The sequence below is a fragment of the Microtus ochrogaster genome, linkage group LG5 (assembly GCF_000317375.1).
Source record: "Microtus ochrogaster isolate Prairie Vole_2 linkage group LG5, MicOch1.0, whole genome shotgun sequence".
Lineage (NCBI taxonomy): Eukaryota > Metazoa > Chordata > Mammalia > Rodentia > Cricetidae > Microtus > Microtus ochrogaster.
In genome coordinates, this window is record NC_022031.1 from 30777857 (window position 1) to 30797200 (window position 19344).

At 43.2% G+C, this 19344-nt stretch overlaps 1 protein-coding gene across 1 annotated transcript in view; it reads left to right on the plus strand.

The window, feature by feature from the left end:
- Positions 1 to 19344, plus strand: part of Mdn1 (midasin AAA ATPase 1) — a 124396-nt gene that overhangs the window by 75885 nt on the left and 29167 nt on the right. The window contains exons 58-78 of the mRNA XM_013351852.2: positions 86 to 206; positions 1279 to 1449; positions 2872 to 3086; positions 3561 to 3948; positions 4501 to 4610; positions 5444 to 6152; positions 8308 to 8469; positions 8599 to 8872; positions 9423 to 9659; positions 10199 to 10293; positions 10832 to 10926; positions 11278 to 11399; positions 11726 to 11872; positions 12322 to 12431; positions 13105 to 13178; positions 13629 to 13821; positions 15053 to 15215; positions 16063 to 16209; positions 16888 to 17014; positions 17844 to 17949; positions 18581 to 18696. Coding sequence (XP_013207306.1) covers positions 86 to 206; positions 1279 to 1449; positions 2872 to 3086; positions 3561 to 3948; positions 4501 to 4610; positions 5444 to 6152; positions 8308 to 8469; positions 8599 to 8872; positions 9423 to 9659; positions 10199 to 10293; positions 10832 to 10926; positions 11278 to 11399; positions 11726 to 11872; positions 12322 to 12431; positions 13105 to 13178; positions 13629 to 13821; positions 15053 to 15215; positions 16063 to 16209; positions 16888 to 17014; positions 17844 to 17949; positions 18581 to 18696 — 3882 coding nt within the window. The remainder of the gene's footprint in view (positions 1 to 85; positions 207 to 1278; positions 1450 to 2871; positions 3087 to 3560; positions 3949 to 4500; positions 4611 to 5443; positions 6153 to 8307; positions 8470 to 8598; positions 8873 to 9422; positions 9660 to 10198; positions 10294 to 10831; positions 10927 to 11277; positions 11400 to 11725; positions 11873 to 12321; positions 12432 to 13104; positions 13179 to 13628; positions 13822 to 15052; positions 15216 to 16062; positions 16210 to 16887; positions 17015 to 17843; positions 17950 to 18580; positions 18697 to 19344) is intronic.

The window sequence follows — 19344 nt, forward strand, 5'->3', positions numbered from 1 at the left end:
CCATAGTCTTTGTGTTCCACCTTCCCTTATAAAGTAGTTCCTTGATAGTTGGCCCCCATCCTCTCCCTGTTGATTTTTGGAACAGGTCAAGCAGACACCCGCAGATGGATGAGGAAATCAGTCACCACATCGCATTTTGTCTCAAGCACACGCCAATTGCGCCTCAAAAGCTTTGGAATCTTTGGTCTTTACTGCATTATCCAAAGGTAAAAACCAAAATCAAGAGGAAAATAAGCCTCCTCTTTGTCTTGATTAATCAGATTTCTGTGTCATTTCAGCGCTACACGTTGTAAACTTGGATTTTCAACTTCTGCATTTAACAGAGGTGTTGGACAACTCTGTTTAGGGGTGTTGGGGATTGTCTTGGCTGTCCTGGAGCTCACTTTATAGACCAGGCTAACCTTGAACTCAGACATTGCCTACCTCTGTCTCCTGAGTGCTGGGGTTAAAGGTGTGTGCCACCACAACCACTGGCCTACAGCTCTTATCACAGAAATAGCCATTTGGTTTCCAATAAATGATGTAGTAATATTGACTACTTAAAAATTCCTATTTGGCTTTTAAAAAAAAAGTCTTAGTGTTTTCTTGCCTCCCATGTTGAATGTGAATTCTACTAAAAATGTGGTTAATATAATTTTACTAGAACATCCTTAAATTTTTTAAAAAAGATTTATTTGTTTGTTTGTTTGTTTATTGTGTATACAACATTTTGCCTCCATGTATGCCCACACCAGAAGAGAGCGCCAGATCTCATTACAGATGGTTGTGAGCCACCATGTGGTTGCTGGGAATTGAACTCATGACCTCTGGAAGAGCAGCCAGTGCTCTTAACCACTGAGCCATGTCTCCAGCCCCATCCTTAAATTTTTAAGTCATATTTTATGTATTTCCTTTGCTGATGTTACAACGGTGTGAATTAGTTTACTTTCTCCACAGGTTTATACAGCATCTCATCTTAGTTTATAAAACTGCAAGCAACCTACATAATAACTTCGATAAGATAATTGAGAGGACATTAAAATCAGGATGTTTAGGATTAGTATCTTTTAAAACACCACGGGAAGCCAGGCAGTGGTGGCTCATGCCTTTAATCCGAGCACTCAGGAAACAGAGCAGGTCGACAAAGCAAGTTCTAGAACAGCCAGAGATACACAGAAAAATCCTGTCTCAATAAATCAAAAAAAAAAAAAAAGCTGCTATTGGGTATTGATGTATGTTAAGTGGCAGATTTGATAACCTGAATGATGGAAACTTTTTCAAATTTTCTTTTACCTCTAGCTGTCTGCTAAAGAGCTTTCTTGTTTGTGGTCAGAGTTATTTAACTCTACATTTGGGTCTTCCTGGAGCAGTATGGTTACCACAGATCCAGAGTATTGGCTGACGTGGAGCCCTCTGCCTGACGCACCGCAGCAGGAAGTGCCCAAGTCCCATGTGGACTCCACGTTGAAGGTTTGTGAGGATAAAAGTCATAAGTGCCTGTTGATTCTGTGAACTGATAACTTACAGAAGTGACTGGGATCCTTTGTTTTCTGAGGAATATTAAGCTTACTGTCCAAATCATGAATGACTTATGTAATTCTGAGTTATAATCCTTTAAAAAGTCATTTAGTTTTTCTGTGTGTGGTAGTACTTGATTATCACTTGTATTTTTCTTTGATGATTCTTAAGATTGTGCATCTTTTCATGTGTTGTCAATTACACCCTGTTGACTATGGTGCTGGCAGTCAAACTTAAGGCCTTATGTGTGCTGGGTACCACTGAGTAGCAGCCTCCAGGCCTTAGCTGATTGTTTCACTCTGGACTTTTCAGTCTTACTCATTTTCTTCTTTTTACTTTTTATTGAAAATCATATTTTCCCATATAGTATATTCTGATCAGTCTCCCCGTCCTCGTCTCCCAGCTCCTCCCTCCCTATTCTTTCAACTCCATGCCTTCTTTCTCTCTAGAAAACAAACAAGCAAATAAAAGAACAAACAAACCAGAACAGAACAAACAGGAGAAAAGAAAAAGCACCAGAAACACACACATACAGACATTTAACAAAGATCTTTTCATGATTATCAATATTAACACTTTCCCAGTATGGCTGGAAGTATGTTTCTGAATTTCCACTGGTCTGTAAGATTTGATTGTTTCGTGACACAGTTTAGTGATGTTAGGTATGCCAGTCTCTTTCATTTTTCTGGCTTTTGATGTAACACTTAAAAATGACTTCTTTCATCAGTTGTAGGGTAAAAATGATTCACCATTTTCTCCTGTGTCCTTGTTTTATATTTAATCTTGGCAGTATATCTTTTCATTTATTTCTTCACTTGTTTATTATGTGCATGTGTGTTTGCCAGCGTGAGTTGACCATATGAGGTCAGAAGGTGTCTGCCTCCCTGGACCTAGAGCTCCAAGCATTTGGGAGCTATTGTGGATGCTAGGAAATGAGTCTGCTCTTTACTACTTGTCTGTCTCTCCAGCCACCTTATCTGTGTGTCTTGTTTTCTGAGTTAGGAAAGCAGCCTTTTCTCTTAGTCTATAAATGATGCATCCTCTCTACTCTTGCTTGAAGTGCCACCTTTATTTCTATAGATGTTCATGGAATTCTTTTTATGTCTTCGGTATTTTTATTGTAACCGAAGCTAATTGATAATGGCTTTTACAAAACCTCTCACAAAGCCTCTGATGATAAATCTTATGGATTCTCAAGAGCCGTGTAGGATGTACTGTTTTTTTTCTATCATGTATTGACCACGTGACCCTTGTTGTGGATGGCTATCTCTGTGTCTCACTTTGACAGACTTTGTCTCATGTCACCTCTTATGTCTCCTGTCTCCTTTGTCTACTTCCATCTCTCAGTTACTTGGTTCTCTTCTTGTTGTTCAGGGCCCTGGCAGCCTCTGCAGAGCTGTTTTTTCCAAGTGTTGCTTCAGTGTGTTAACAAGCAGCAGCAGAGCAAGCCACTGGGACATAAACGGCCTGCCCCTCCTGTCTTCCTCACACGTCACCCTGGGGGAGTGGGTTGAGAGAGCCCAGCAGCTCCAGGACATCAGCTCGTTGCTTTGGACCAACATGTCTGTGCCTTCAGTAGCTGAATTCAGGTATTTCTCCCCCTGGAAATAGTCTGTAATGCTGCCGTCTGCTTTCTACCATGTGTAGCAAGGGTTCATTCAGAACTGCCTTCTGGTAAGTGAAGGAAGGTGAGGGGAGTTTTTGTATAGATTAACATGCTTGCAATCCATAACAGGCTACTGTGAGTTTGATTCTGGGATTTTAAGAATATTTGAGCCGTCGGGTGGTGATGGTGTATGCCTTTAATCTCACGCAGCACTTGGGAGACAGAGGCATGTGGATCTCGGCAAGTTCCATGACAGCTAGGACTGTTACACAGAGAAACCCTGTCTCAAAAAAAAGGAAACAACAGGTTATAAATAGAAAATCATGCAAGATTACATGAGAAATTTGCCTTTAAATAATAACAGTCTGTGGTTAATAGTTCCTAAAGTGAAAGTGTATAGTCAAGGAGGTTGTTTGAGTCCCTGCCTCCATAAGTGCTGTGTTGTGTGCCCCCACAGACGCACAGACTCACGGCTCCAGGGGCTGGTGCTGTGCTGGCACCTGCTCGGCCTCACGGAGCTGCTTCCCGTGCACCAGCGGCAGAAATACATGCAGAACTGTGAACGGCTGCTGCTTGGAGACAGCCAGGCCTTCCAGTATGTGGAGCAGACTCTCGGGAACATGGGTAGTCAGGAGGCACTGCCCAAAGAACTTCTCTGCCTCTTGCTCGCCTCCCTGCACTACTTTTCTGATGAAGTGGAGAGTAAGAAGAACCTCCCTGAAGCAGCCCTGCGCGGGAGACTCTGGGTGAGCCTTGGCTTACTCCAGATTCAGACTTGGCTTCCCCAGGCACGTTTCGACCCTGCAGTGAAGAAGGCATACAAGCTCAAGTACGCCCAAGAGGAGGTAAGGGCCAGGTGGAGAGCCTGGGCTGGGCTGCCCTGGCTCACTGAATTTGCATATACTGACTCCTTTGTGCCCTATAAGGCTGTTTAGAGCGGGGAGAGTTCTCACAAGTTTTGTAATGACTGCATTTTCTTCTAAGATTTTTGACTTGACTTAGCAGAGGGGAAACAGGCATTGTCAGAGAAATAACGGAATAGTGTCCCTAGACCCTAGAGATTGTGAGTGTAATTCAAATAATATGGCCCTTGCTACCACTTGAACATCCAAACAAACTGAAGAAACTAACATACTAAGATAGATACATGTACTGTATTTTGAAGAGGAGCTGATAGGGGATGAAAGTTAGGCAGCTATAGGTAGACACTTAATATTTTTGTGGTATGAGTAATACAGTTCCTTTTGCCTAACAGTTTTGAGTTGAGTGACCCAGGTTCTTGGGTCATTCAGATCCCTATCCATCTTACTGTTCTGCCCACACTCAGAACATTGTCTTCATGTGCATGGTCGCCGCTGTGGCCACAGAAGACCGTTTGTTGTTTGCTTTTCCAATAGTTATGCCAGCTGCAGTGTGAGTGGAAGACCCGGAACCTGTTGTCCCACCTACAGACTGGAAGGGACCTGGAAGACGAAATGATTATCAGGCACTCTCATCCACACATCAGGTAAGGCAGCAGAGTGTGTGTTGGGGGTGAAAGGTAGAAAAGGTAGTAAGAGATTGACTACTGCATTGCAGTTATGTTAATGTGGTGGTGACATAGCTCAGCTATATGACCAGTTAGATCCAGATGGTTCATTGTGGTCAGGAAGCAGGTATATTCAGAAAGAGGAGAAAGATGCTGAAGGTTGGACTGAAGAGATGACTTAGTGATAAAGGGTGTGTACTACTCAGGCAGAGGACCCAACTTGATTCCCATCGCTCACATTGAGAGGCTCACAGCCACCTGTAAGTAGCTTCGGAGTATCTTGATGCCTCATGCCTCTGGCCTCAGCAGGCACCTTCTCTTAAGTGAACATACCCACATATAGACACACATACACAACATACATATACACAATTAAAGATAAATTAAATATTTTTTAATGTTATTGAAGGCCAGATAGTGGTGCCTTTAATACTAGCACTGGGAAGGCAAAGGCAAGCAGATCTCTTGTGTTTGAGTGGTCTGTGGAGTGAGTTCCAGGACAGCCAGAGCAACACAGAGAAAGCCTACTTAATGCTATCCAGTCTGTGTCCATAAAGCAAAGGCAGATTGTTGGATCAGCCTCTGTCAGTGAGCTGTGGCAAGGCTTTGATGAAATGTATTGAAAGTACTTTTCAAACATGTGTGGTACTCCATGAATGCTTAAAGATGTTACCCAGTCTCATTATCATTGCTAATATTACCCTCACAGTTCTTATTAGCTAATGTCTTCATTGTCTTTCCCGATTTGAGGGCCCAGTCCAGATTCGCTGCTTTTCTAACAGCATTTGTATGTTGTGTTAATTTTCCTTCAGGTTACTTCCCCAAAGGATCAGTCAGCTGGAGAATGTAGTTCACAGCCTGTCAAAAAAACAGGCCTTCAGACCCCACCAACCCAGTTATGAGTCCTTGGTACAAGAGATCCACCACTACGTCACTAGCATCGCTGAGGTCGCTGCCGTTCAGGACCTGCTCATGCGACTCCTTCAGGCCCTCCACGCAGACAGATCAAGGTCTGCTCAAGTGCTCCAGAACCTCTTAAAGGAGGAGGCCTCTTGGCAGCAGTCCCATCACCAGTTTAGGAAGCGACTTGTAGAAGAGTATGCCTTGTATCCAGACACCGTCGCCCCACTGCAGGCATCCGTCTTGCAGTTGCAGCATGGCATGAGGCTCGTGGCATCTGAAGTCCATGCCTCCCTTCACAGCAGTGTGATCTGTGCCGAAAATCTGGGGGCCCTGGCCATGGCTGTGCTAGCTTTCCCGTCTGTGGGCCCCAGTTTCCCTACCTATCATGCTCATGCAGATGCTTTGTGCTCTGTGAACTCAGTGGAAGCTCTGCAAGGTCTGGGGAAACTGATGGTCAAGCGCTCAGGAGGAAAGGAAAGAGAAGGCAAGAGCCAACACCAGCCTTACCCGACCCGGGAGCAGTTACTGATGAATGCTCTCCTTTACCTGCGTTCCCATGTGCTGTACAAAGGCGAACTGGATCAGAGGGCCCTGCTGCTCTTCAGACATCTATGCCAAGTAAGCCTATTGCCAAGAGGACTGCCTGCTATGGTAGAGAATGGTTGGGAAGTAGGTTTTCATCTGATGCTTCCCTTTTCTCCATTGATTACAAAGTGTGTATAGGAGGTGGGGGCGGGGGCTGTGCTGTGCTTTTTTTTTTTTTTTTTTTTTTTTTGAGGGTCTTGGGTATTTCTGACCACCCTGGCACTCATTATGTAGCCCAGACTTGTGACACCTATTCTACCTATCACTTGAAATCTTAGGTCGCAGGTGTACCCAGCTCCCTTCAGTCTTTAAAAGATTAACTGGGCCCTCCTTTGTGGTGTGTATTATATAAGCATTTTTTAAAAATAATATAATATACCTCAAATTTATAGATTTTACTTTGTAACAATACCTTGTTAAGAAAGTAATATTATAGTATAGTGACCTAATACTCAGCAACTGAAAGAACATGCTGTTCAGGGTCGATTCTATGCTCTGCGTGCAGTGTGATACTTAGTCTCAGGTTACTAGAGCTGTGGGACACACAGCAAGGCACCAGTGCGTCCATCTGCTTAGTATTCAAACCCAATAGCACTTGGTAATCATTCCTGCTTGCTGCATTATTTACCTGTCATATATTTCCTCGCTAATTTTCTCATATCTGTGCATCCATTAAGTTACTTTGTAGAGTTAATACTTTATTTACTATTTTGGAGAGAAAAACAATAAATCTCATAGAAAATAGTCTTGCATCTTTGGGTAACCTAGAGAACAGAATTGATTATAGGACAAAAATTAAACCTGTGCTGACGGTGTAGCTCAGTTGTGCTGGCCTAGCACACCATAGGACCTAAGTTTGATTCCTTAGTACCTTCTAAACCAGGGCGCTTACATACAGACCTGTCATTCCAGCACGAAGATCAGGAGTTATCCTGACCTCAACCAGTTCTGTCTCACCTGTGTCAAATCCATTAGCTCTAGCTCTTTATCTTTAAAAATTAAATAAATATGGGCTTAGCTGCTTTTCCAGAAGATCTTGGTTTGGTTCCCAGCACACATGTGCCTCTTAAAACTGCCTGTAACTCTAGTTTCAGTGAATCTGATACGCTCTCCTGGCCTTCTAAGGGCAGAAGTTATGCATATGGTGTATAGACATGCATATAGGCAAAATATCCTAACACATAAAAATTGAATCTTTAAAAACATAAATATTTAATCCTACTTCTTAGGCTTTTAATTTAATTATCTTTCTTTAATGATACCTACTATTTCCTAAACCCTCAAAAATATTTGATGGCAACACTTGGGCACACACCCAATTAATTCCAGCATTTACAGAGTAGAGGCAGGAGGATCAGGAGAAAACCAGCTGCACTACATAAAGAGTTTGAGGATAGCCTGGGATACATGAGACTTAAATGAAAAAAAGAAAAGAAGGGGTTGGAGAGCTAGTTGAGAAGAGTTGGATTGCCAGAACTCACGTGGCATCTCCTAATCATCCTTGACTCCAATTCCGGGGACCCTTTCCTCTCGGGCCTCTGGATACCAGGTACACCCAGTGCACAGGCATGCAGGCAAGCAAAACATCCATTCATATTTAATTAGATTGTAATTTTAAAAGACCTACATTAAAAAAAAACTAAACAACAAGAAAAAAACACATGTGACTGTCTGTTGGTTTCCTTCATTTAATACATTTTTGTTGTTGGAGACGATTTCACTGTAGTCTAGCTGGCCTGGAACCTACTACTTAGACTGCTCTAGCCTCTGCCCATCATCATTTATAGTTTTTGCCAATTTAAGGACCTAAAATCTGAGGCAGCAGGGCATTCAGGAGGTGTCTAGCATAGTCAGATGTTGAACCCTAGGCCAGCTTGCTAAAGTGCCTACTAAGTGCATTCTTTGTCCACTCTCTCACCCCCTTGAACAAAAAGTATACTAGGGTTAGCTGTACTGTAGCATACTTGTAGATCGTTGAAATTGTAGCAGTGCAGAAGCCAGGAAAGTGATGATGACCCACAGCTTGAACAAAAGCCCATTAGCTCTCTGCTACATGGAATGTTGTTTCTTAGCTGTTGTCTTGTGTTTGGGGGCCCTTTGTACCTTCATACATGTGGGAAGCCAAGATTGATGAATCTTGCCTGTGGTCCTGTGAATGCTTCCTTTTTCTGACCGTATGACCTTTCAGGAGATCATCAATGAGTGGGATGAACAGGAGCGCATAGCCCAAGAGAAGGCAGAAGAAGAGAATAGCCTGTACAGATACCGAAGCAGGAGCTGCAGGGCAGCCCTGAGTGAGGAGGAGGAGGAAGAACTCGAGCTCAGAAAACTCTTCCCACTGCATGAAAAGGTAGCGGGTTATGCTCTGTGGCTGTATTCATTGTTTCAGTAGCAATGGCACTGTTCTCTTGACCGTTCATACTCCTTCTCTCCATTTTCTGCAGATTGTAATCAAACTCATTGTTCTATTGCTGTTTAGGACTTTGCAGATATTTTGATAGAACACACTCTAGAGGAGAAAAAAGGAGCTTCAGAAAGGCAAGAAGAGGAGGAAGCCACAGACCCAGCTCTCCTGTCCCAGAGTTCAATGCAGGCAGTGATGCTGATACATCAACAGTTGTGCCTCAGCTTTGCACGGTCCCTTTGGTACCAACAGACTGTGCCACCACATGAAGCAAAACACTATCTCAGCCTGTTTCTATCCTGCTATCAGACTGGAGCATCTCTGGTGACACACTTCTACCCTCTGATGGGTATGGAAATTCTCGTAAATGCTCTTGGGAAATCAAAATGAGTAGATGATTTTGCTATTTCTGGAACAATTTAAGATAACGAAATTGCCATTTTCATTTAGTTTCCTGTTCCTAGTTCCCATAGCTTAAAAATTTTAAATCTTGATTTAAAAGTCTACAGTAGTACAGATTTTCATTAGTAGCCTATGAGAAAAGATGTGGACTTGATTTGTGTGTTGTTTTTTCTTCAAGTGTTTCCACTTTTCCTCTGGTTGTTTTTTTTTATATGACGCTAAGAGTACAACCTCCGTACCTCACATTGAGATACATTCTTTGTCTCTAACTTCATATATGTTTTAAAATAATCTGGGAACTCAGCAATTCTTTGCAACTCACGGAATCTGGTTTGACATCAGTTGGTTGCATGATGTTTCTGACATGAAACTTGCAATTACTCCATTGGAAAGAGCCTTTAGTCCCAGTTAGTTCATTGTTTCTGACATCTTTATAACTTATTGTTAAATAATCTTATTGAGTTCACTGACTTCCCATGATCTTGTTACCTTGACAGGAGTTGAGCTGAATGAACAGCTCCTGGGCAGTCAGCTTTTGGCCTGCTCTCTCTCCTATAACACTCTGTATGGGGAGGCATCCTCAGACCTGATGATGAAGCCTGACGGGCCCTATGATTTCTACCAGCACCCCAATGTGGCAGAAGCCCGGCAGTGCCAACCTGTGCTCCAAGGCTTTTCAGAAGCTGTCAGTCGGTTGCTGGAGGACTGGCCAGAACACCCTGTACTGCAACAGGTAGTGCAGCCAGCTAGGAGGAGGAGTGAATTGCCCAAGGACCTAAGTATGCCCATAGGATATGGCCTCAAACTGTCTCCAGTGATGATGTCTTGCATATTTGTACATAGACAAAAGGCTTACCTCTAACCCAGTAAGATCTTCCTCAAATAATAGGGTAAACATGCCAGTTTCAGCAAATTTTACAGTAGCTCTTAATATAGGGAATAATAAAGTCATAATCAGTCTTATTTCCAGAATAATACAATTTATAAAAGATTTCCTTGCCATTTAGTGGTGGCGCACACCTTTAATCCCAGCACTCGATAGTCAGAGGCAGGCGGATCTCTGTGAGTTTGAGACCAGCCTGGGCTCCACAGAGTCTCGGGTGGAATGGGGGGAGTATTTCCTTCAGTCAGGTTCCCTTCCACAGTTGTTTTTATAGGTATTTGTGAAACACAGAGTAAATCTATGTCAGGACTCCTCACAGTCAGTCATTGGCGATTCTACTCAGATACCCAAATCTTTATCTTTTTTTTTTTTTTTTTTTTTTTTTTTTTTTTTTGGTTTTTCGAGACAGGGTTTCTGGTTTCCCACTCTCCAGTCCCATCTCAAAGCTACTGAATGGCTTAGAGATCCTTCTGGCAAAGGCACAAGTAAGATGATTTCTTTTCCTTGTTTTAGTTTTTGGTATTTTGACAAGATTTCTCTTTTGACACCGATGTTAAAACAAAAGGGTACAATTTGATTGGAGAAAGATGAAGATTTTTGGTCTTTAAGTTGAGGTGAGATTGGTGCCAGTTTGGAGGATGGGGCCTGGTGGCCAGGGCTCTGAGGAACTCACTGTGTTGGGACAGTGACAGCCTGTGATCATTCTCCATCCCCACACAGCCTCTACATTGTCTGCTGTCTTCCCACTTGACAGAAAGTAGTCAGGTGAATTTGTTCAAGGCAAAGCTAGCAGCAGGAATTCTGACACGGCCACAAACTCTGCTTTTGTCTGTCTCTGACTTTGACTCTGTTGTGTTGTAGCACATGACTGCTTGTAATACGGTAGCGATTGGTGTCACAATGGGATTTGTGGTTGGTGAAAGTTATGGGCCCAGTACTCTTAAGGAAAGTCCAGGGTGTTACTGAGGGGGAAGAAGTAACTAAGGGTTGAATAATGGCAACAAAGGGTCCTTGTTTCTTTAGGATTGGGAGGAGAATGCAAGTCGAACATTGTCTCTCCGGAAACATCTTGATTTAGTCACTCAGATGATCATTCGGTGGCGTAAACTGGAGCTGAAGTAAGTGACCCCCCCCCCCCCGAGTTCATGTGTACCACATGGCAGTTACAGGTGTGCTTTAGTCATGGAGTTTAAAGCCAAGCTTTAAGCAGGCCATACATTCTAAGATAGCAAACTGAACGACTTCTCCATGACCGTCTGTAAAAATGGTGAATTTTTGCTATTGTGGTGGTGCACATCTTTAATTCTTGCACTTTGGAGGCAGAGACAGGATTGCTGAGAGATTGAAGTCAGCCAGGGCTACATAGTGAGGATGCTTCCCCCACCTCCTCAAAAAAGTGAGCATTTACAGTGTAAATTTATGATTTCAACTGGATTTACCTAAATGTCTCTGTCTCCCACCCCGGTCAGTTGCTGGTCAATGAGTTTGGATAATGCCATGAGACGCCATACTGAGAAATCCACCAAGCACTGGTTTTCCATCTATCAGATGCTGGAAAAGCACATGCAGGAACGCACAGAGGAGCAGGAAGGTAAGGCAGGTGACCTTTGTGGGCTCTAGAGAACCAGTCATAAAGTTACGCCAGCCGTTCTGTATGTCTAGGAACTAACTCAGTGTAAGTTAGTAGTTAGCATGCTTGAGTTAAAGCTGCTTCATACTAATGTTTTATAATTCACAGTGAGTACATTTAATACATAACTTTCATACAGGTTTTATGTGGAAGTCAGTCACTGTAACCATAATCTTTGTTCAGTTTGGTGTGGTATTTCCTCCTTTGATGCGTAGTACACTGCCTGCATTTTAGGGGCGGGAGGGATGGTTAAAGGCACATAAATGTTTTGTTCTTTGACTCTAAAGATGACAAGCAGATGACCCTGATGTTGCTGGTCAGCACATTACAAGCATTTATTGAAGGCTCTTCACTGGGAGAGTTCCATGTCCGACTCCAGATGTTATTGGTGTTCCATTGTCATGTCTTACTGATGCCACAAATTGAAGGAAAAGGTGAGGATTTCTTTTCCTCATTACCATGTACTGTTCGTTTATTTTGAGACTTGACCTAACTATGAAGCCGTGGCTTGCCTAGAGCTTGCTGTCCTGTGTAAAAATTGCTGATATCAGGGATTAAGTCATCACTACTTTAAATTGACTATAAATTGTATATTAATTAGAGTTGAGGCATAGTGTCTTGATTTTATGAGTTTTAGATAAAGAATTTAAAGGATTGGTTTAAAGAGGTTGTCAGTAGATCTGCAGTAAATCTGCTAGAAGTTGAAATGAAAATATGGCAGCAACCTGCAGTTTTGAGGAGTGCTAAGCTCAGATATGTTACAACAAACTTGACTCTGGAATGTGCTATAATTTTATGGCATGGGTAATGGAGAAGGCTCAGGCTGGCACCAGAAGCAATATAGTGAATGTACTATGTTTGTTTCCTTTTTCATTTCTTCCAGATTCACTTTGCAGTGTTCTGTGGAATTTGTACCATTTTTACAAGCAATTTCTTGACCCAGTCCAAGCTAAAATTGTGGAACTTCGCTCCCCCATAGAAAAAGAACTTAAAGTAAGATTAGTAACTGTCATAATTACCCTTGAGAGAACAAAATCAGCCCATCCTTTTCTTTAGTTCTGTTCTTTGATCGTTACAAGAGTGAGGCAGGGACAAGGGGAAGAGGCCACAGACGCTTATTAGAAAGCTACCACAGGGAAGTCTGTGTGCCAGGTTACATGGGACATGTGCCATGAAGTGCCTTAGGGCAAGAGAGCCAGCGAAGAGTAGGACTGAAGAGCCAGCGCTGAGATGAGGACTTCGGCTAACTTGGTGATCTGTAAGCCGGAGTGCCTACCAGATGAGTTGTTGGTGGTATTATCACCATTGGTCATCATTTTGTTTTAGTTTGTTTGTTTTTCAAGAAAGGGTTCCTCTGTGTAACACTCCTATCTGTTCTGGAACTAGCTCTGTAGACCAGGCTGGCCTCGAACACAACAGAGATCCCCCTGCCTGTGCCTCCCTGAGTGCTGGGATTAAAGGCGTGTGCCAACACCGCCCAACGATCATCATTTTTTCATTGATTTGAGGCAATTACATGGTTCCCCTTTTAGTTTTCTATGTATTCCCGAACACTTTTTTGGTTTGTGATGGGATAGCCTCCAACCTTTGACAAGTAGGTAACATAGGGAGAAATGGAGATGCAAGCTTTATAAAAGCCTTTTCCTGATCTTCCTTTGTCTTTCAGGAATTTGTGAAGATATCAAAGTGGAATGATGTCAGCTTCTGGTCTATTAAACAATCTGTGGAAAAGACACATAGGTAATCTATCTTTTAAAACTGGGAGTGACCTTTCAAGCCACGATTCTGTAGGGTAGGCTGCAAAGACTACAATGTTTGCTCTGCCTGGCCTGTACTACGCTTATGCTTCCACGAACAAAATTGAAATGCAGGAAGAATGTATGCTTTGGGCAGAGCAGGTTATGTGCCCAGAGGGCTGGTCTTCTACCACCTACCAGCTGGTTATCTTGAGCAAAGCAACACCATTGTGGCTGGCTTCCATGTCCTCTTGTAGAAGAGGTGGGGTAACAGTATTTGGCATATATTTTCTCCTAAAAATCCAAAATAATTATGAATACCTAAGGAGATCAGAATAACTATAAAAGATAAAAGGTATTGTATATGTGTATATTATGCATTATAATTCTTTGCTTTCAAATTCCCTTACAATGGTGTGTTTTTAACCCTATATCTGTTATTGCTTGAGATCAGAACCCTCTTTAAATACATGAAGAAATTTGAAGCTGTCCTGAATGAACCCTGTCAGTCTTGTCTGGTAGAGAGCAACAAGGAAGAACATCCTGACTGTTTGCCAAAGCCAACAAAGGAAACTGAGACATCACCCATTCAGAGTCTGAACAGGGCACTGAGGGAGACCCTGTTAGCACAGCCAACAGCACAGCAGGTACTAACTAGTCCGTGGATGCTGCATGTTTAATCCTAAGGCAGTTAAACAGGATCTTTCTGGTTAGGAGATGACCTGGGAACCAGACAAGGAATGCCTTTGGGATGTTCTTCTTTGGATATGTATAGCATTTGGTTGTTTGCCTGGCCTTGCTACAGAATTAGGCAGAAACCACGATCCAGTCAGTTGACTCAGCGGATAAAGTGATTGATCTCGGAACCCACATAAAGGTTAGAAAGAGAGAATCAACTCTGACAAAAATTCTGTGACCTGATTGCATCTAGACACATGGGTACATCTACAGATAATAAAACGAGCTAGTGGAGCGGAGCAGGTAGATGAGGAAGCTGCCCAGGGCCTGCTGAGTTCACACTGTAAATGCTTGCTTGTGCTTCCTTGCCAGCACCATGTTTGAGATGGTGTGCAAAATTTCTGGAAATGTAAGTGACAGAGCTCTGAAGTGGATGCTGTCAGGTAGGCTGCTCCTGCCACCTATCTTTGGGTGTGAGGAGCATTGCTCCAGAGAGTACTTATTTTGAATCTTACTGAGCTTCCCATCCTGGGGTTCACAGAGTCACCAGTGAGGTCTCTGAGCTATTTTAGAATCATTGGATAAGTATAGTAACAAGTGCTCATATCTCCATATGCTGGCAAATTTCTATAGACTATTTATCAACTCTCTGCTGCCACACTCGGATCAAAATTTTTGATTGCTGATGGTGACAACATATGGATTTCAGGATCGGGGGGTGCTAGTGATGAAAATGTGCCACAGTGGATGAAGTTTTCCCTTTAATTGATATTTGACCTCAACACCTGTGAACTGTCCTTGGGACCAGGAAGATAGGGAACAGCCCATTTGCCTTGATTTATACCTGAACACATTGGTTTGGTACCATGATGACCACAGTCTTACTGTTCATTGTATCTTGTTAGGTTAAAACCTTATGACATGCTAGGTCATCCACATACAAAAAAATAATTCAGGTTTCTAAGCATCCACATATATGTGCTATATCTATTCCTGAGATGATGATTTTGTGTTTGCTGGACAAGGAGGAATGCAGAAGTTGGTGGATCTCTGTGAGTTTGAGGCCATCCTGGTCTACAAAGCAAGTTCCAGAACAGCCAGGGCTACACAGAGAAATCCTGTCTTGAAATTAAAAAAAGAGGGGAGGATGTGACTGTTGCTCTGTTTCTTGGTAGGGAACTAACCTGTACTGTCTCAAAGACTTCCCTTACAGAGCGGTATCAGCTCGCTGGTCCTTTGTCTGTGGAGGGAGAGCTTCTGTGTCGCTTGCCGAAACTCTCAAAGCGAATGAAGAAAATATGCCTGGTGTTTATGAAGAAGAGCCCCCTACCTTACCTAGTGGAAAGCCTTGACCAGTTCACTGGTGAGTGCTCACAGCCAGGGCAAAAGTGAGACTTACTCTATCCTCCCCCCCCCCCCAGCCCATGATGGCTGGGAATGTGGGACCTGTGTCTCTTTTGACATCTTGTATACTATTTAAACAAGTGTGCTAAAAATCAAAGTCCAAAGGCTGAGACCTGATAATAATGTAGAGGATCTTAATTTCATCCTTCTTTCTTTGCGTGCAAAGTCTTTTTTTCTCTGAGACAGGGTATGGTGTCTCTTTGTAACAGCCTTGGCTGTCCTGGAACTTATGCCATAGACCATGCGCTCGAGAGGCAGAGGCAGATGAATGAATCTCTGTGAGTTTGAGGCCCAGCCTGGTCTACAAAGTGAGGTTCAGGGCTATTATACAGAGAAAGAAACCCTGTCGCAAAAGAACTAAATAAAGAAATGAATTAGAACTACAGATAAGTGCTTCTAAAGTTGTATAGATTAAAAGAGCATTTAGCTTATACTAACTATAGGGAAGGAATGGAATACAATTATCAGAAATTCTCCTGGATGATTAAAATTCATGGTATAATGAGCTGTACAATTGGTTCTCAAAAATAGGTTTGTGGGGGTTTTTTGTTTTGTTTTGTTTTGGTTTTTCTTTGGTTTGTTGGTTTGGTCTATTTTTAAGAGATACATTATTTTCCCATTTCTGTGCATTTTTACAAGTGTAGTTCAAACAATTGATTGAACATTCGCCAAATGCTAGGAACTATTAAGAGTGCAGGTGAAAGAGGAAGGGTACTTACCATAGCCCCCATGCCACAGGAGCTCCTAGACATAGAGCAAACATGCACACATTAATAAGGCCTTGGGATTTTATGTTTTCCCTACAGGTGAAGTGGTTTCTTCTGTAAGTGAGTTGCAGAGCTTAAGTGTGGAGCCCTCTGCTGAGAAAGAAAAGCAGCAGTCAGAAGCCAAGCACATTCTCATGCGGAAGCATCGCGCTCTGTCAGATCTCTTTAAACACCTTGCACAAATTGGTAAGGGATGCTCCTGAAACACTGAAAAGTGCAGTTACCAGCTTTCGTGTTTATTTTCAGGTTTTAGGATGTGCATGTGCGCCATGATCTGTGCCGGTACTAATGGAGACCAGAAGAGCGTCTGTTCCCCTGGAGCTGGAATTACAGACAGTTGAAACTGAACACAGGGTCATCAGGAAGAGCAGCAAATACTCTTACCCACTGAGCCTTATCCCCAGCCCCTGTAATCAGCCTGGGGGTAGTGGTGACATGGGTGATTTGGGGAGACATTCCTGAAACATAAAGTACTAGACAGAGTTGTGTAATGTCGTTCTAAGAATTGCAGGCACACATAGGAGAATGCTACAATGAACTACTGGTCCCCACACCTTTTCAGGTTTTGTGATGCGGTACCTAGAACTGATATTTTCTGCTTTTGGTAGTGTTTTTACTCCCCTGTCACAGGTAGAGAACAGTGGTTTTCAGCATCTGAGTCACTTGGAATTGTGTTAAAACGCAGGGACTTACCCTGTTTTAGTCGGCCTCACACTCATGACCCTTCTCTCCTCCCGGCTCCTTTACCCCACGGGCTGAATAACATGTCACAAACTTTACTTTGACTAAAGGGGCATTTGGGGTAGGAGTATAGCCTTTTCTCGCTGAGTTACTTTACTTTAACGAGTGCTGTTGATTTCCTAGGTCTGTCGTATCGAAAAGGCCTTGCCTGGGCCCGTACAAAAAGTCCTCAAGAGCTGCTTCATCTTCACCCATTAGATCTCAAGAGCGCGTTGTCTATAGTCAGCAGCACTCAGGAGGCCGATTCTAGGTTGGTTTGCTTTTAAATTGTTCATTGAGGAAGTCACTAAACTTCCTTCGCGTGTTTGCCCCCTGCTGTTGGTCTGCTGTGCTAAGTGTGTGCTTCGCTACTGGCCTGCAGCCTCACCCCGCATCCTTGGCTTCCCTGAGGTCTGCTTGCTTGACTTGAATTTACAGCTGGGGATCTCTTAGTAGCCATGGGTTCTGCTTGTCTGTGAGTTCTAAAATACTCAGTTTGAGAACTGAACACCTTGAGACAGAGCTGTCTTTGTTGTTACCTACCTAGAGGTCTTTCAGCGATCTGCATGTTTTAATATTCAGTGTCTTTGTGGGACTTTAAATTTGAGTTGAACAGCACTGTAAAGGGGAAAGTTGTATAGCAGCTTCCTAGAGTTAGAGCTTTTCAAGATAATTTCCAAATGTGCTTGCAATCTCATTTTGGTCCTCATGTGACTGTGAGCTGTCCCTCTCCTTTCTACAAGACACGTTTTCCAGTTTATTTTATTCTCTAGCACCTGTGTGGCCCCATGTTAAGCTGTTCCTGCCTTGCTAGCATTTTGTGTATGTCTATCCCTAGTTCTTTGTCTGTTCACGTCAGTTGCATAAGACATGCCTTCCTTCCATCATCAAGTTAGTTTATGAAGCTTTCCCTGGAGAAAACAGACATTGCTGCTGCTTGTTTGCCAGTAATGCTTCCAGTGCTAAGTGCCCTGCTCCTAGACACATTGATTTCATTGTTGACTCTGGCTTATACCCAATAGATCCCAAGTCTTGAGTCCTTGGGATCTTCAGTGGGCAGTTGTAGTTTAATACAATAAGTTGCTTGATTTCTTTTCTAGGCTCCTCACAGAAATTTCATCTTTGTGGGATGGGTGCCAGAAGTATTTTTATCGCTCTCTTGCACGGCACACCAGGCTTACTGCAGCCCTAGCAGCTCCTGTCAAGGTAGACTCACACGGGCTGGGAAAGCGTCTGCTCTGTTTGTCCGTGTCACCATCTTCATCAGACAGTAACAAGCTGGTTAAATTTAAATCAGTGTAATTTAGTGTGGTCCTAGAACAGCTTAGTTACAGTAAGTTCCACCACATTTGCCAAGAGCACCACTTAACTCTCGTGAGTTGAGAACAGACCGCAACTGCCCAGTTTTTGGTGTTATACTTCATTCCTCCTCATGGATGTCAGTGATCAGAAGCTAGTCTGAAGGCCACTGCTGGAAGACATGATGTGCTGCTGCTCACACACACTATGTGTGTGTAAGGTCACCTGGGTTTCACAGAATAGCTTTTAGGGGCTGGAAAGATGGCTCAGTGGTTAAGAGCACTGGCTGCTCTTAGGAAGGATCCAGGTTCAGTTCTCAGCACTCACATGATCCCTCATTACTGTCTGACTCCAGTCCCAGGACATCAGATGTACCTTCAGTCATGTATATGTGCACATACATACATGCAGGCAAAACAAGTAAAGTCATAGTTTCTTTTAAGGAAGAAATAATTTCTCTTGGACCCTCTGGTGCATGTGTGAGGAGGACGGGTTATCAGCAATGCCTTCAGCGTGCTTTTTCTCTTCCTTCTGCCAGGAGATGGGCATGGGTAATGTTGAGAGGTGTAAAGGGTTCTCAGCGCACTTGATGAAGCTGCTCATCCGACAGCGTCGCTCCCTGACCACACTGACTGAGCAGTGGATCATCCTCAGGTATGTTCATGCGCTAAGAGGACTAGCCTCCGCTCTCTGGAGTGGATTGGAGTCCAGAGAGGTCAGTAGAGTTTCTTTGAGCACTACTTCTTCATTTGATGCGGGGCACTATGCATGGACTGTGAAAAGCGGTCTGCTGGAGTGAGTTCAGGGCCCCGCAAAAACAGTAGGAAGAGTTCTGTGAGCTGGGTCTGGAATGAGGACCTTCACTGTGGATACACTGATGGTCAGGTTGTGGTTTTGGTTGCAGGGCTTCCCAGTCTTTGAGATTGGATTAGGTCTGCCTCTCTCAGGCTTCTAGATTTCTTCAGTAGAAGCGGATGATTAAAAGATGAGAACATTAGGACCACCGTCAGCATCTGTTGAGTGCATTCTTGGCTTAGAGACAATATTTCTAAACTGTTCACAGTTTAGCTCTATTTTTTTGCTCAGTTCATTGGGGCTTATTTAGCAACATTTGCAAGGCAGAAAGAGTTGAAGTCACTGCAGCGCTGTGGCTGGTAGGTGGCTGGCAGGTAAGGTTCAACTGATAATGGAATGGGTTTTGATGCCTTTTCTGAAAGACTGTAGCACGTGTTTAATTTGGGGAGACATTTCAATAGATTTTTACCTGTTTTCACATACTTAGATGACCCTCCAGCCCGTCTG